We start from the raw sequence: 16,285 nt of genomic DNA, 5'->3' as shown, positions 1-16,285 counted from the left end.
GTTTTAGCTGGGGTTTGAGTCCAGATGTAGCCGCCTTCAAAATTGTTACCATGGAGAGCAATAGAAAGGACTAGAAAAAGACGAAGCTGAAGAGCAGGTTAAAATGCAGTAGCGTTTACTTCTGGGTGGCAGGGTCACCAGCCGTTTTCGTGTCCCGTGTTGCACCCGCCTGTTCTCCATGGTGAGGAGGCATTGTGTGCCAAACAGAGGCCCCCCCCATCCCTCCGAAGGAGGTCCGGGCTGCTGTTTGTGCTCGTCCCGCTTCTCCAGATGAGCAAGTGAGAGGGCCCCGCTGCCAAAGCCACACTCGTCCCTTCAGCCCAGGGCTGGTCCCTTCCTGTAGAGCACACCGCGCCCCCCTGGCTTTTTCCCATTCAGGACGGTTGGGAAGAAAGGGGGATGCCAGTTAGCACCACACCTCGGGGTCATTGTCTAGCGACAGTTGGGCCCTCTGTGGCTCTGGTTTGAGGCACTGGTCATTCTGGCTTGGCCACCTCTATTTTGCCCCCGCAGGCCATTGAGAAACTGGTTGCTCTTCTGAACACGCTGGACAGGTGGATTGACGAGACTCCTCCAGTGGACCAGCCGTCTCGCTTTGGGAACAAGGCCTACCGGACCTGGTATGCCAGACTCGACGAGGTGAGGCTGCCCCAGACAGGCCAGGGAGCTGGGCTGTAGGCAGCTTGCAGGCATGTCAGAGGCGCTGGGCGCTTGTTCAAATGGCAGCTCCATTTACCAAAAATACTAACGCGTTTAGCTGTCTTTTGGGAATCGCCATGTGGGTGTAGAGTCCTCTGCACAGTGTGTATTAGCAACCCATTCAAACACCCCAGGTGTCCGTCTGCAGGGGATCAGTTAGAGTACTGGGGTCTTCCCGGAGTGAGCATTCTGCAGCTGTGAGGAGGATTAAGGAGTCCAAGCAGGGGACTCCAGGAAGGGGCTCTGCGATTTACTGTCAGGTTGAAAAGCAGCTGCGATACATGTTGCAAGCTGCCTTTTGGTTAAAAAGAGGGAGAAATAAAAAGATATGTTTGCCAAATTTGCATAGAGAAACACCAGTGGAGGGTTACAAGAAAGGCAGATAAAGCTGCGGTTTCTTATTGAGGGTGGGGAGGAGGAGGGTGGGTGGGGTGGGACTTCTCAGTGCATCCCTTTTGTGATGTGTTTATTTCTGAATCACATGAAAGCTGTACCTAGTTAAGGCAAAGCAGACAAGGAAACAAAATGCAGGATCACAGCCCCATCCTTAGAAAAGCAGAGTCCATAGGCCCAGAGCGGAGTCTGCGCATCCCGATTTTTACCAGGTCTCCCAGAGAGCCCCGGGCCACATGTCCTTAGGCCAGACTTAGTGTGGCGGGCCCTCACTTCTCCGGCCTCGTGTTACCGCATGGAGTGGAGGGGAGTTCAGGCACCCAGCAAAATGCTTTCTTTCCCTAAGTGTGGCCTGGGCCACCTATGGCTCCTAAGATGGCACATGGACTCGAGTTGTTTTTCCAAAAGGTTTTTATTGAGTAACAATTTAAAGGTGACATATTATAGCTGTACAGCTTAATGTGTTTTTACTCTTGTATCCACCACCCGTAATAAGCTGTAAAACATTCCAGCACTTAAGCAGGACTCTTGTGCACTCTCCTGGTTGATGTCTCCCCAGCTCTTGATTTCTATCCCATAGATAGATTTTGCCTTTTTTGTGAACTTCATATAAACGTCTGGCTTCTTTTACTCAGTGTTATGTCTGTGTGGTTTGTCCACGTGGTTGTGCATAGCAGTGGCTTTTTCAGCGCTGTGTAATATTTCACTGCGGGGACATGGCATAGTCCATCCATTCTGCCGTTGACGGGCGTTTCAGTTGTGGGTTGTTTCCACTTTTTGGCTGCTGTAAATTGCGCTGCTGTGGACCTCCTCATGTGTGTCTTTCCGTGGACACGTGGCACAAACTCCTGCTGGTAGTGTGAAGGACGGCATCGGTGGGGGTGTCAGTGAGTTACCAGGTGGGACAGTGGATGGCTTCAGGTCCCTGCTGTCTTGCCCCTGGAACCTTGTTGCCCCGAGGAAGGGTCAGCATATGAAGAGCCACCCCAGGTGGTCTCTGTTGTGTGAGAATAAATGCCTTCCCTCCTCTTCCTTCTGTGACCTGTCCCAGCAGGGAGCCGGGCCGCCTGGCCAGCCGTCTGGGCCCCAGCCAGATGCCTCTGCTGGGCGCTCGCCTACCAGGATGCTGCATAATCTGCTGCCACCACTTTGTGTCTCTTGTGTTATCAGGAAGCAGAAAACTTGGTGGGTACAGTGGTCCCCACCCATCTGGCAGCTGCTGTGCCTGAGGTGGCTGTTTACCTGAAGGAGTCAGTGGGGAACTCCACGCGCATCGACTATGGCACAGGTACCTGCCATTCCCGGAACGCTCTTGGTTTCACTGTGTCCTCTTGGGCTGCTTCCTATTGCTTCCAGGTTGTCTCTGAGGGAGCCCTGAGCCAGCAGCCTGTGTGGGCCGGCCGGGGAGCAGTGCTGCTGAGTACAGGGAGCCTTGGGGCTGCTCCTGCGGCTCTGGCCTCGTCCACCAGGGGGAGCCGATGCCCTGCATGCTGCCACATGAGCAGCGCTGATTCCTGTTCTCTCCATAGATGGTCTGAGCTTATCGTAGCCACCGAAATGATTTACTGAGTACTTACTCTATATCTCAAGGCAACTGCTCACAGAAGCCTCAAGAAACGAAAGAGCTTGATGGCCTCTGGCAGCATTATGGCCACCCTCACTCTGTGCCCTTTGCTCTCGGCCACACTCCCTGTGTTCTTGAACTCTCACAGCAAGGGAGACACAGGCACCATGACAAGGGGGTGTTCTCTGGGTCAGGGGGTGGTTGAGGAGGGGTCCTTGTTTTGGAAGTCCCTCTCTTCCTCTTCCTCCTGCCCCGAAGCAGGCAAATGTGAGAGCCGCCGCTCCGTTGGGCCCTCTCCTTGCCTGGGTTTTGGGATCCTCAAGAGGAGCCTAGGCTACAGAGGCAGGCCAGGAGGAGGCCCCCTTGGACCTGGGGCCTGGGAAAGCCTTGTGTTAGCTCCCCCCGTTGCTAGGGAACAGGTTTACCAAGTGCTTTGATGCTTCCATGGGTGGGCTTTGACGAATACTAACGGAAAGACCCCAGACAGGAGAGCGGTCGGGTTAGCGGGGGTGGGTTTTTCCTCCCTCAGTTGCTCTCAGGTATGTGAGAGTGATGATTACCCCTGAATGAGGGTGGCCTGGGTTCTGTCTGGTCATGATGGGAATTGTGCAGGGACAGTAACAGGTCACCAGCTTTCCAGGCCCCTGGAGGGACCGACCTTCTGCAGAGGTTGGTCAGGATGTCACTGAGAACATTCTCCGCGTCCCTCCCTCTATGACACTGAACCATGGACTCAGTCCAAAGTCCAGCCAGTGTTTTCTGTGCAGCTGACCACTCCTATCTGACATGCCTGGGGAAGGCAGAAGGGACCTTCACCCTGTGATGTGACCACGCTTAGAACGTGGCCTGCCGAGAAGCCTTCAGTGGTCCCTGCTGTTCTAAGGACAAAGGCTGAGCTCTTTCCTGTGGCCCTTGTGGCCAGTCAGATCCCAGTCAGCCACGTCTCGTCCCACCCCCTCCCTTGTGCTCTGCCGCAGCCGTGCCGGCTCAGGGCTCTCTGGACCGCGCGTTTCCCTGGCCTCAGGGCCTTTGCACGTGCCGTTTCTCCTGCTTTCCTCGCCCATGTGCCTTGCTGGTTCTTATTCATATTTCAGGTTCCAGATTAAATATTATTTCCTAAGGGAACCCTTCTTGAGCCCGTATGTCAGGACGCCCCTGTGACACCCTGCAGTTATCACCCCAGCCTCCTGCAGAGCTGGAACCCTAGATGTGATTACGTATTAATGTCTGTCCCAAACTCTCAAACATGGGCAGGGGCCATCTCCCTGGGGCCGTCTCTCTGGGGCCTGACACAGACAGCGACTGCCCTGTAGGAGGTGCTCAGTGAACAGGGTGGGCTTGGTGGGTCAGACCTACAGAATAAAACGTTCGTGCCTGCTTACGGTCCTGGTAGGATTAGAATTATAGTGCTGGTGGCTCTTAAAAGGGCCGAGGTTTTTCTGGGGAGGGCGCAGTCCCCATGGTCCCTGTGCTACCCCCTCCTTGGAGGGCAGGGGTCAGTGACTTGGACCCCGGGGAGGCCAAGAACAGCCCCACTCCTTTTCCGGAAGACCGTCAGCCTTGGCTGTGTCACTCCCCAGGACACGAAGCTGCCTTCGCTGCCTTCCTCTGCTGTCTCTGCAAGATCGGGGTGCTCCGGGTGGATGACCAGATAGCTATCGTCTTTAAGGTGTTCAATCGGTGAGTCAGGGTGGAGGGGTGGGGTCTCTTTCTTTGTGCCTGTCAGGCTGGGGACAGGGCGCTCTTGTCCAGGCCTAATCAGGCTCTGGCTGTGGATGGGCTCTCCAGGAGCGCGTCTGACAGCTTCAGGTTCGAGGCCTAACAGGTGAAGGAAATGTTACGTAACGACTGCCGATGCCTCCGTGGTGTTCACCAAGTGGAGGCCTGGTGCAGCACTGTGCCCACAACTTGCATGCAGGCTCCTCCGAGCACGCTCTGTGACGTCCACACACGACACAGCAACCACACGTTTCTCAGAACGTGTCCTGGTAGCAGCAAGTGACCAGTTCCCAGCAGAACCCTAGGAAGTAGCAACTGTCGTTTCCATTTTATAGATGGGGATGCTGAGGCAGAGACATGGGGTCTGCTCACTGAGGTCACACAGCCCGGTGAACCCTGGTAGTCAGGTTCTGACCTGCACCCCTCACCACCCAAACCACCTGTGTTCCTGCCACCAGCGCATTGACAGTGCCCATTCTGGGCCCCACCCGGCAGTGCCACCAGGCAGGGGCTCAGTGGCGGCTGGGATGCAGCCCTCCATGATATTGGCAAGCCCAAGGCAGGGAGGCTGAGGCTCCTGCCCAGGGTCTTACGTGGTCGGGGCCGATGGTGCCGATGCCCCTTCCCGGGAGGCGTTCGGCCCCATTCCTGGGCAGAGGGAAGACTGAGTAGGGGGGGCAGCAGCATTGTTCGGAGGGCGTCAGCTGACTTGACTGGTGCCATGGGTCTTCGACGAAACAGACCAGCGATGCTCTTAGGTGGTTATTTCCAGCCTCCCTGGGCTCCCAGTGGCAGAAGGGTCGAGGCTGACCTTTTACTTTGCTACCTCCCTTCTCCTCTCCACCCTCCTGTGCAGGTACCTTGAGGTGATGCGGAAACTTCAGAAAACGTACAGGATGGAGCCCGCAGGCAGCCAGGGAGTGTGGGGCCTAGACGACTTCCAGTTTCTGCCCTTCATCTGGGGCAGCTCGCAGCTGATAGGTACTGAAGTGGGGCATGCACCTCTCCACCCCGCAGGGTGTGTTCTGTGTGCCTGCTCCCGGGCCTCCTCCGTCCCTGTGCCTCCTTCCTCCTCCTCCTGCCCAGACAATAACAGCTGGTGAAGCAGGGACTAGATTGGCTAAGGGCAGAGGCGGGGGCCCTCCAAGATGATGGCAAGTGAGAAGGCTCTCCCCTGACACACGGTGGACTGGTGTGAGATACACCCCAACTCCTGGCAGAAGCTTGTGGGGTTTTATGCTGAAAATCAGTGGCTCTTTGACTCAGTGACCACCATCATCTACTATCACTATAGAGTCATGTGCAAGGGGCCCATCCAGGAGCTGTCACCAAGTGCTGGGCAGTGGGCTGCTTGCTAGAGTGGGCCCACTTTCCCATGAGCAAGCCAACACGAGCGAGGGATAGTGTCTGCTCCGACAGGTGTGCCTGACCACACGGTAACGTTAACAAGGGACCCCTGTCGAATGCGTGCTCTGTGCCGAGCACTGCTCTAAGTGCGTTGGGTGGGCTACCTCCCTGAAGCTTCTCAGTGACCCTGGAACCATCTCCTAACTGGGAAAGCGCTGTGCCGGGTGCCTGTCCATGCTCATGATTGTCAGTTGGTTCTCAGCAGCCCTGCAAGGTGGGTGTTGCTCTTACCCCACCGCAGAGATGCGGGACTCAGTCGAAGGCTGTCACGCTAGAATATGCACATGCACGAGGCTCTTTGTTGCTCCTGTGAGATCCGGTGTTCAGGGTGCACAGGCAGGACTGCGGCCCTGGGTGGGTGTGGGCCCAGCGGGCCGAGGCGCCCGGTGGTGTGAGTACCAGCCCTGAGCTCGGCTCTCCGTTGTTCCCAGATCACCCATATCTGGAGCCCAGGCACTTCGTGGACGAGAAGGCCGTGAATGAGAACCACAAGGACTACATGTTTCTGGAGTGCATCCTGTTCATCACCGAGGTGAGGGGTTGAGGGCGAACCCGGGGCTGCCCCAGGCTGAGAGAGCTGAGGCTTTGGACAGAGGGGCCAGAGCTGCTGCCCAGAGATGGCAGAGCTGGTCCCGGGAGGTGGGTTAGTGAAGGGGAAGCCCCACCAGGCCTCCCTGAAAGGTTGAGTCAGCCTCTGATCACCTAGGATCTCCTTCTGCAAACCGGTGGTGTGGGCTTCCTACCGGGGCTGAGGGACTGGGCCCACTCATGAGCAGGCCTGTGACTGATGCATCAGGTCTGCAGGGTGGGCAGGCTCAGCATCCTGCAGGCGGGGCTGCCACCCGGCCTGCGGAGCTCTGCAGGACAGATTTCTCTGCGGAGACACGCTTTCATCAGGGCCTGAGGACATGGTCCAGGCGAGGGGACCCCGGCCCACCCAGCATCAGTCATTTAACTGAGTCTCCCACGGTGCAGCCTTGGACCACTTCCTCAAGGTCATCTGGGGAGCTTGTTAAAGTGTACATTCCTTGGCCCCACACCAGCTTTCTGAATCAGCATCTTGGGTGTGGGGAGCCAGAAACCTCTCCTTAGTCACCTGTTTCAGGTGACTGCATGTGAAGGTCAGGGACCCATCGCTCTCAGGGCTTTTCTGCCAGGAGGTGGCCTTTTATCCTTCCTGCCTAGTACCTGTCCCCTGCAAACTTCCAGAGGGTGCTCTGGTCTGTCTGGAGAGGGTTCCCTGTTTTTTTTCCTGATGCTCACATGCATGTCTGCTGGCTCCTGTGTCGTCCCTGGCACACCGTGCACCCCTGCCTGTGGGGGCGGCTGGCTGCCTGCCTGTTCTGAGTCCGCTGAAGATGGGGGGAGAGCGGGGGAGCCTGGTTAAGCAGCTGTAGCTCCAGGCTCCTCCTGGTCAGCATTCGGCTCAGGCTTCTGCCAGACTCCAGAGGCCAGAGGGGAATGACATGTTTTTTTTCCAAGTCAGCAAATGGACTCGGGACTGATGGGTGGGCGGTCACCACTTCATTTGCAGAGATCTGCTGCCTTCAGCAGTGTGGTGGGCCCAAGGTCGGAAGGACTCCGGGGCAGCCTGGCTCACCACTGTAAAAGCCAGTCCTGCTGCTCACTCCAGAGTGGAATGCAGGGGTCTGTGGAGCCCTGGGGAACCCCAGGAGGAGCTGGAGGAGCCGGGAGGGGTGAAGGGGTGCACGTGTTATGCTGAGCTGTGGCTTGGCTCCCTTGGAGGGTAAAAGGCTGAATTGTCTGGCTCCCCCTGGTGGCAGGCCAGTTGCCTGGGTCCCTGTAACTAGCAAGGAGGAGGGCCATGTCCGGCCTCAGGGAATATGGGAGTCGGCTCCTGGTTAAAACTTTATATTTTTGTTCGTTTTGTTGATTATGCTAGTATAAAAAACCCAAAAGCTTTCCCAAAGTTTGGAATCCAGTTCCTCTGCTAGAGAAAAAAAATCCCACAGTGCCCACTAGGTGGCACTAAAGGCACGTTGAACGTGGAGAAGGTTTTGGTTGCCATTTAATGGGGGTCAGGCCCTACACTTCTCAGTAGCTTCACACCCTCTCTGCAAGGCCGGCTTTTCTCTTTGGGTGTAGGTGTTTGTGAATGGTGGGAACTATTTGTCACTAGGAGGGGTGTATGTCAAAGCTAAGGTGACCGTAGTGAGGGCCCCTTTCTACCCACCTGACCTGGCTGCTGATTGCAGTGTCTAGGGTACCCCCGACCCCTGTCCCCTTCCTCCTGAGACCAGTGATCTGCAGCTCCTGGTGGAGAGTGGGTGCCCTGGCCTGGCCCACTCCAACAAAGGGAGGCCCAGGGCTGGACACGGGCTGGCAGGCCCGGAGACGGGGGTGCAGTTCTGCGTGCTGTGTCCCGGAAGGGGGCGGGGCTCCCTCTGTAGCCCTGGGAATCACTAGGGCTGGGGCAGCTGGGTGAAGCAGAACAAGCTGGAAATGGAACTGAGCTTCTCCTCCTGCCTGGTCTCTTGCGGGGCTGGGGAACCAGCCTGGGACTTGTCCTGGTAGCCATGGGCCTCCCAGAAGAGGGACCCACTTTGAAGAGCTTCTCTTGCCGCAGGAAATGCAGCCCTGGCGCCTTTAAGAGCCCAAGGCAGGCAGGAAAAGAATTTCAGTTTCAATCTGGCTTCTAAATTTGGAGTTTTGGGAAGGGAGGGATCAGATTTCAGCTGGAAGGGAAGGAGCTGACAGGAAGGCGCTGTACAGAGCCTCCCCCACCCCCTCCCCATCCCCCTCAGTTACTGACAGAGGAACCATTTACAAAAGGCCGATTCTCCTGGGAGTGGAGAGGCAGGAACGCAGCGTCTGTGAGTAATTTCCTGCTCAACATGGCTGCTCTGACTCACACGATTCCCCTGGGGTCACTGCGGGACTGCAGCTCGCTCGCTGGTTCTCGAGCTTTCTCTTCTCCCTTTGTGGCTAGAGTGAGCTCGGTTTTGTTTTTTTTTTTTTTGTCTTCTCGTGCCCATTCCTTTCCCCCTCATCTGTTTCCCTTTCCCAGAGTTGCAGTCTCCTTTGCAACTTGGGGAGACCTTGGGACACTGAAGGCCTGGGGATGGGAGGGGGCAGCTCCCCTAGAGAAAGAGCATCTCTGGCTTTTTCACAGGTGGGGGCAGGGCCACTGGGGCTCTGGAGGTCAGGCCACCCCCTGGCTCTGTCAGCAGTGCAGAGAGACCTTTTGGGGTTCCTCTCCCAGGCCCTTAGTGGGCGAGGCTTCCCAGCATCCTCCGGCGCCCTCGCTGAGCAGGCCCCTGGAGCTGCTGCAGTGGGGGGAAGCCAGCGGGATCTTCCTGAGTGGTGTGCTCCCGGGCCCCGACCAAAGGAAGCTGGTCATACAAGCTCCCTGGCTCCTGAGCTCAGGGCCTGGAAGCAAGTGAGAGAAGGCTAGAGCCAGGCCCCTGTCTCCTAGGGCGGGGTGAGGGGGAGGGTTGGAGGTTGGAGGTGGAGCCTGCTTGAGTGGGACTCTTGGAAGGGAGCCCCAGGGAGGCCAGGCGCCTGCAGGCTGGGGTGCCTGGCTGCCCTCCTGGAAAAGGGAACCTTAGATAGAGGAGGGGAGAGATTCTGGGTGAAGGGACTGGCCCAGGAGAAGCCCTGTGAGCACCAGGGTGGGTTTGTCTCTTTCTAGCGCCCTGGGCCGTGGCCTCAACTGCACGAGGAAGGGAGCCTGTTGTACTGAACCTGGGGGTTGACAGGTCCTGGGGGGACTTGAGCCAGAAGGAGATGACTGGTAAAAGGGCAGCGTTTGAAGAACCGCCCCTCTTGAAGAAGTGGGAACATCTGCGGAATGGGCCACCTGGCAGAGGCCACAGCTGAGGGGCAGCTACGGGGTGACTGTGGTAGTAATGTGCTCCTGGGCCTTTATTTTGTGATGCCCAATATGCAGAAAGGGCTTCGGACCCTCCTTTCTCCCGGGAGGAGCTCTCTCTCAGCCTCGCCTCTATGAACAGCATGTTCTGGAACCTTCCACAGTCTCAGGGTCCAAGTCTGTGCTTCCTTGCCAGTTAGCTAATTTTGCCTTTCCAACTCTTCCGAAGCCTGGGGCTCAGGGTGCTGAACTGTGTCCTCCTGGCATCAGTGCTGCATATCAGCCCGGGAGGGGTGGAGGGACTGGGGCCTGCTTGTTAAATGCCAACCTGCTGGCCCTGGGCCGTCGGAGGGGCCCAGTCAGGCACGCAGACTTCCCTGTCTGGGCGCTGTAGCTGCTGATGTCATGGGGACCCCGCTGGGCTCGCTGCAGAATTTTTTCCCGCCCAGAGGCCAGGTTTTTGGCCAGAGAGTGATCAGGAACAGAGCTGTCCTTGTGCCTGCCTGTCCCCTGCCGGTGTGGTTACCATCCCTTTTACACTTCTGGCCAGGTCAGGGGCTTTCTGAACAGACCTTCCTCCCAAATCTGCTGCAGGTGCCCCCAGTGCGCCTGCAGTTGGGCCCACCTCCAAACTGGCCTCGCCCTCAGCTCTTCAGCTCTGCCAGTGGCGGGTGCAGACCAAGTGTCTTGTGGCAGAGCCCACCCTGTGTGTGGGGCTGAGCTGAGAGAGTTGGGGTCCAGGCCGCTGCCGCTGTTCATCTGAGTGGGAGCTGTTCCCATGTTGTCAGGGCGCCCTTGGCTTTGGTGGTTGGTGGGAGCTGCACTAGGACTTGGGCAAAGACTATTTTTTTCTGAGGCTGCTAGATTTGGAAGGTAGGAGTCACACACACCCTTTTTTGTCTGTGGAAAAAGAGGGTGACTATGGGTTATGTTTTCCCAGTGGGTCTTGCAAGCCAAGAGGGACCTTGTCTCTGGTATTTGGGTGTACGTGCGTGTATCGTTGTGTGCCTGTGTACGTGCGTGCACGCTTGACCTTGACGCAGGGAGCAGAGCGAGGGCTCCCCGGTGGCCTGCTTTTCCAGCTGTGGACTCTCTTTTCCAGATGAAGACGGGCCCCTTTGCAGAGCACTCCAACCAGCTGTGGAACATCAGTGCGGTCCCCACCTGGTCCAAAGTGAACCAGGGTCTCATCCGCATGTACAAGGCCGAGGTGAGCTGGGGCTGGCTGGGGCCCTCAGCCCTGGGGCTGCTGATCTTCCACCCCATGTTGCTGTTTTGCTCTGAATCTTGGGCCAGCCCCTCTGACCCCTGAGGCCTCAGAATCTCCGTCTGTGGGACGGGCTGTCAGATGCCCTGGACTGAGGCCCAGCTCTGCGATTGGAGGGAGGCGAGGTCCTGCTGCTGCCTGGGGCAGAAAGGGACCTCCTTCCCATGTGTCAAGCGGCAGAGGTGGCAGAGGTCCCTGGCCGCTCTGCCACCTTGTGGGGGTGCAAAAATGCAGATATGCTTGGGGAAGGGTTTTATCCTTTGGAGGCATTTTCCAAAGCGGTGCTTCTCAAACTTTGGTGTCTGATCCCTGGACAGGTGGGAGCTGGCATTTTTGAATGACCACTAAAGGTGGTCCTCCTCCTCCCTCCAGTCAGTGTTTCTGGAGTGCCCCCTGCTGAGAGGTGGCTGCCCCCTGCCCTCCTTGTTCTCCTTAGCACCCTTCTCCCAGCCAAGGAGGTAGCTTTTCCCTGGCAGGTAGGGAGGAGACCTTTTCTTTCCACCCTGTCCTTTCCACGAGCTCCTTCCACATCTTGGGCAGACCAGTCTGGACTTCTTGACCTTGGCCAGGAAGGGGCCTGGATGTGAATGAAGTCCCTCACCTGGAACAATGGGTCCCCAAAGTCTCCTCTTTTTGCCTCAGACTGGGGTCTCAGATGTCTGTGGGGCCCATCTCCTGGCCCTTGGCCCTCCGTCTCCCCTGGAGTGAAGGGTCTCCAGGTCAACCGTATTGTACCTGGGCTTCTCAGGTTCCCCCCCACAGAGGCCAGGAGCAAGAGGGGTGGACTGGGGAACCGGTTGGGTGTGGAACTGGGGTTGGCGGGGTGGTGTGGTTGGGCGGTACGAGTGCTTCTGATGGCCCTCGCTCGCTCCGCGTGGCCCTGAAGGGGTTAATGGTGCTGGGCCTGGCCGGGCTGGCCCTCTCTTTCCCTTCTGCCCCTCCCCCTCCAGGCCTTTTCCTCTGGACCTCACATCCTGTGTTGAGGTCCCAGCCCACATACCTCTCTAATCTGAGAGGAGTGTTCTTTCGCTGGGCTGCGCAGGCTCCTTCCGGGCAGCCAACAGCCCTTTCCTCTGGCACTCCTGCGCGGCGTGCACCGGGTCACTGCCCTCTGGTGTCCTGTTGTTCCTGACACCCCCGCATCGCTCTCAGTGGCTGCTGCTGGGGAGCTCTGGCACCCTGTGGAGCCCTCCCCACTGCAGGGGGGATGCACAGTGCACTGGGAGGGGTGAAGGGCCTTTACCCACCTCCAGCACCCCCTCCCCTGTACCACAGGCAGGACTCGGTGCTTTTCCTATATGGGGTCTTCAGGTGCTGTCCTTCCTCAGTTTTGACTTGAGTAACTAAAGGTACCTTGACCTGGGCCCCTAAGGGCAGAACAGGAGACCCTGCTGCCCTCTGCACCTGCTCCTTCGCAGGCAAATGAACTCTGGGTTGATTCAAAATGGTGATAGTGCAGTGAGGACAGTCTTTGTGGCAGTTGTCAGTGTTTCTGCGGATGCGGAGCACAAGGACAGGGACCAGCACCGCCTGCAGATCCGGACCAGGTAGAGGGAGCAGGAGCAGAAAAGGAAGCGCCCTTCCTGAACACGGGGAAGTCTGGCTCCGGGTGCACGCAGGCGCACTGTGAGCCTGCGGCCTTGCTGGGCACAGTGTGGCGGCCAGACTCCTTTGTAGGACAGCCCTGGGACTCCGTGACTTTAGGGACACCAAGTCTGTGGTGGTCGTCACTGGAGCAAGTGGCCCGTGGTCTTGGGTCCCCAAGAGTCCACGGGATCACACGCTCCTTTCCCAGGGGTCCAAGGAAGGGCTTTTCCAGACCAGTTCTCAGTCTGTGTGGTGAAGCCTGCTGGTCCTGAAATCTGAAAGGGTTAGCAAGGGCCAGTGCTGCCAGCCAGGGTTGGCTGCCGAAGGGGGTTTTGTCCCCTGATCTGTCACAGAGGCCCCACGTTCGGTGGCCTCATGATTTGGAACCAGCTGTCTGCATCTCCACGCTGTCTGTCCTGGCCTTTCTGGACCGAAGGGCCAAAGGCTTTCAGGGCCCTGCGGGGACGGGGAGGGGGGCGGCTGGCTTTGGTGGGCCTGGCTCTCCTGGGCCGACTCTCCTGTCAGTGGGCCATCAGGAGGGCCCGGGTAGGACCCGGAGAGCCTCTCCTCCCACTGGAGTCTCAGGCCCAGCAGGGCCTCCAGGTGGAAAACCGTTCTCTGTCGGGGTGGGCTGTGGTGTCCCTCTGCTGGCTGTGGCAGTGGCCGGGGCACAAGAAGCTGGGAGGAAGGCCCAGCCCAAGGCTCCCCTTTTGCTGTCACCTGGAGCGTTGGCTTCCTTGGCCCCAAGCAGCCTCTTGCCTTAGCCCAGCCCCTCACCTTTCCTGGGGCCTGGGGCAGCTTGTTCGGGTTCCCTGAGGGCAGAGTGGCAAGAACTCTGCCCTACCCCCTCCCCAAGTCTGTGGCCTTTGCAGCTAGAAGCAGGCTGACCTTTGACCCTTTCTGGAATTCCAGGGCCCTGCCCCCCTTATAAACTCCCACCACTTCCTCCATGACATAAGCACAGTGGCAGCTGCTTTGCCTCTGGCCCAGATCTGCTGCTGCTCCCCGCAGGGGCCACCCCCAGCTGCTGCTCCCCACTTGCTCTGCCCCAGGCCGGGGAGCCTGGATGTGGCCTGGAGCTCTGTTCCCACAGACCTTGGTTCCTCAACCTTCTTCCACTGCACAAAAAAATCTCCCTTTTCCTGCTCACCTCCCAGTCCCCCTTCAGTCCTTGTGGCCCCCCCAGACTGACACACACACAGCACAGACAGCTGGCCGGGCCCCCTCTTTTCTGCGGCTGGTCACTGAGGGGAGGGAGCCGGGGTGGCGCAGCATGCCTTCAACCCTCTTAGTTGGGAGTTGAGGTCATGGTCACAGAATGGGTTTCTCCCCCACTCTGAAGCTGTAAATTTTGTTCCACATTCTGGTGGTTTCTTTGAGAGGAGGCAGGTCCTCAGATGCTTGGAGCTGCTGCCTGTAAGAGCGAGCTGGTGTCCAGGGCCTGTGTGCAGGGTGGCTGGGAGCTGGGCCCCGGCCCCTCTTGGCCCTGTGGTTCTGAAGCAGTGCCCCAGCCTGGGGCCTGGAGGCTGTGCACCGGGCCAGCTTCTGTGGTGGGTCATTCGATCTCTCCATCTCTCCTGCTGTGCCAGAATCTGGGGCTGAGGCCCTGGTGGGCTGGGTTTGGGGAGCAGGACCAGCCCCTGCTCAGGGCTCTTGTTCTCTGCCCCACACACAGGGCTGCTGGGAATTGCCCTGGTTGGGGGGGGTGGCGGCGGGCTGTCAGCTGGTTCTTATTGTGTCTCTCCGAAGTGCCAAGAGGCCTTTTTCAGTCCAAAGAACTGAAAGTTGGAGAAAATGGACCTTGGACCCTTCTCAGGCTTGTGTTCCATGGTTCTCATACCTCTCGTTCGGAGCTGGGACTTCAGCTCGGGGGTCCTTCGTTGATCTAGAGGGTTCTTCTTGTCCTGGTCCCAGCTTGCCCTCTGGGCCAAGTGATGTCCCTTGGCTGCCTCTCTTCTTGACTTCTGCTTCAGGGGGTTGGGCTCTCTTCCCTCTCTCTCTCTCTCATTCTCATTTGGTGGGTCTGACTGTCATGGAGTGGGGGTCTTTGGATGGGATGGGGTGGTCAGGGAGAGGTAGGAAACCCTTCCCTTCCCCAGAGACTGGGAGTCGCTTACCCTGAGATGGGACTTCCTCCTGGGTCCTGGGACGCCTTTAGACCCATGCTGGTCCGAGTGTCCAGAGGTGTCCAGGGGTCCCTCGGAGGCCTGAGCAGGCCTTGGCAGGGTGCCATGCGGCCCTCACCTCTGCTTCTCCTCTCCTCCCTCACAGTGCCTGGAGAAGTTCCCCGTGATCCAGCACTTCAAGTTTGGAAGCCTGCTGCCCATCCAGCCCGTCTCCTTGTGCTAGGAGGGGCTGAGCGGCCAGTGCCATCCAGGCCGCAGTTCCCGTGCCTGCCCTTCCTGACCCCAGCTGTGGCCCCTCCCGCCCCCTCCCTGTGTTCTTTCTGTTTGATGAGAGGCTGTTTACTGGGGTGGGTGGTGAATGCGGGGTCAGGAAAGGCTCAAGGCATATGGCTGAAGGATCCAAGTTGGGAGAAGTGACCAAAGTGTGGCCAGTTTGCTGACTTCTGCCATGGTGGACGGTCAAGAAGAGAGGGGCTGGGACAGGGTCCCCGGGCCCTACCCCGCTTCTGGCCTTCGGCTCGACCCTCTGGCCAGTCCGGTCCTGGGACCCAGGCTGCTGTGCACCACTGTGGGGAGGGGAGGTGTTTGGCCCGTTCTGTTGCTTTCTTGGGGTTGGCTCAGTTGACGGGTGGGTCAGTTTCCCAAGCCATGTTGGGGTGGGTGTCTGGGGGCTGAAGGCTGAGGCCAGCGGCCAGCCTGGGGCGGGGCAGGCGGGGAGAGGTGCTGGCTGTCTGGTGACCTCCCAGTTCCTCATCACAGCTGCCCCTGGGCCTCAGGGCGCCTGTGTTCAGTGCCTCTTCCTGGCTTCTCTGTTCTCTGGGCCTTGGCTCCTTGGGTCTTCTGCCATGGCCACACCTGTTCCCGCCCCAGAAGAGCCTCTGCAAGCTGCCCTTCGGTGGGTGTGGTACCTGAGAGGGCCCCTCGGGGCTTGCTCCAGACTCATGGGGCAAGGTTTGCCCTTCCAAAGCTGTCTCTGGCCGGGAGCGGGTGGCAGAGACTGGAAGGGGCTTGGGGCCTGTCGTGGTTGGGGACAGCCTGGGTTCCTCCTGGTATACCCTTGTGGCCACCTCTGTCTCCTCACTGCTGCTTTCCCAAGGTTCTTAGCGGGCGGGCCCAGAAAGCCCACCCCCTGGTCCTCCTACCTCCCTGAACTTGCCTGTTGGCATCCAGGGTGGGGTGGTGGTGGCCGCCCAGGCTTGGGCTTTGGCTCTGAGGATGGGCAGGACCACCCAGGGCTGAGGGGCTCCTGGTAGCAGCATGTTGATTTCCTTTCCAGAGTTTTCCTCTAGGGCTGCTCCTGGCCTGCCTCCCGCAGATGCTCCCCGCCCAAGCCCAGGCCCGCCCTTCTCCACTAGCCCCTGCTCATGTCTGGGGCCGCATCCCCTCTGGGAGAGGTGAGCCACAAGGAGCGCACCTTTCTCGGGTGCACTGGAGCCCCAAGAAGCACAATTCAGGGGCTTAACCCTTGGATCTGGACTGGCGGCCTGGGCAGAGGCCGGGACAGGAGGCACAGGGTCACAGTTTTCGAGCAGAGGCAGAGGCTCCGTGGGGGCCTGCCTCTCTCCCAGGGTCCCGACCACCACCTTCCCGGCTCCTCCTTCCCCGCACCCCCTTCCCGTGCCCTTGCAGGCCCCACTCAGCCCCTTTGCGCCTTCATTCTGTTTGGATTAAAGCCTCTGTTTTGCACCTGT

At 58.7% G+C, this 16,285-nt stretch overlaps 1 protein-coding gene across 2 annotated transcripts in view; it reads left to right on the top strand.

Moving 5' to 3' along the window:
- The window catches only part of PTPA (protein phosphatase 2 phosphatase activator), a 26,381-nt gene extending 10,096 nt beyond the window's left edge, over positions 1-16,285 (top strand). For both annotated transcript variants that reach the window (XM_037146842.2, XM_037146777.2), the window contains exons 4-10: positions 514-639; positions 2,263-2,380; positions 4,237-4,336; positions 5,232-5,356; positions 6,214-6,314; positions 10,717-10,824; positions 14,740-16,285. In XM_037146842.2, coding sequence (XP_037002737.1) covers positions 514-639; positions 2,263-2,380; positions 4,237-4,336; positions 5,232-5,356; positions 6,214-6,314; positions 10,717-10,824; positions 14,740-14,817 — 756 coding nt within the window. In that variant the 3' untranslated portion in view covers positions 14,818-16,285. The remainder of the gene's footprint in view (positions 1-513; positions 640-2,262; positions 2,381-4,236; positions 4,337-5,231; positions 5,357-6,213; positions 6,315-10,716; positions 10,825-14,739) is intronic.

The sequence above is a fragment of the Artibeus jamaicensis genome, unplaced genomic scaffold, assembly GCF_021234435.1.
Source record: "Artibeus jamaicensis isolate MK-2021 breed Jamaican fruit bat unplaced genomic scaffold, CSHL_Jam_final contig_471, whole genome shotgun sequence".
NCBI lineage: Eukaryota > Metazoa > Chordata > Mammalia > Chiroptera > Phyllostomidae > Artibeus > Artibeus jamaicensis.
The sequence above is the reverse complement of the archived record's forward strand: the minus strand, read 5'-3'. Positions and strand labels throughout refer to the sequence as shown.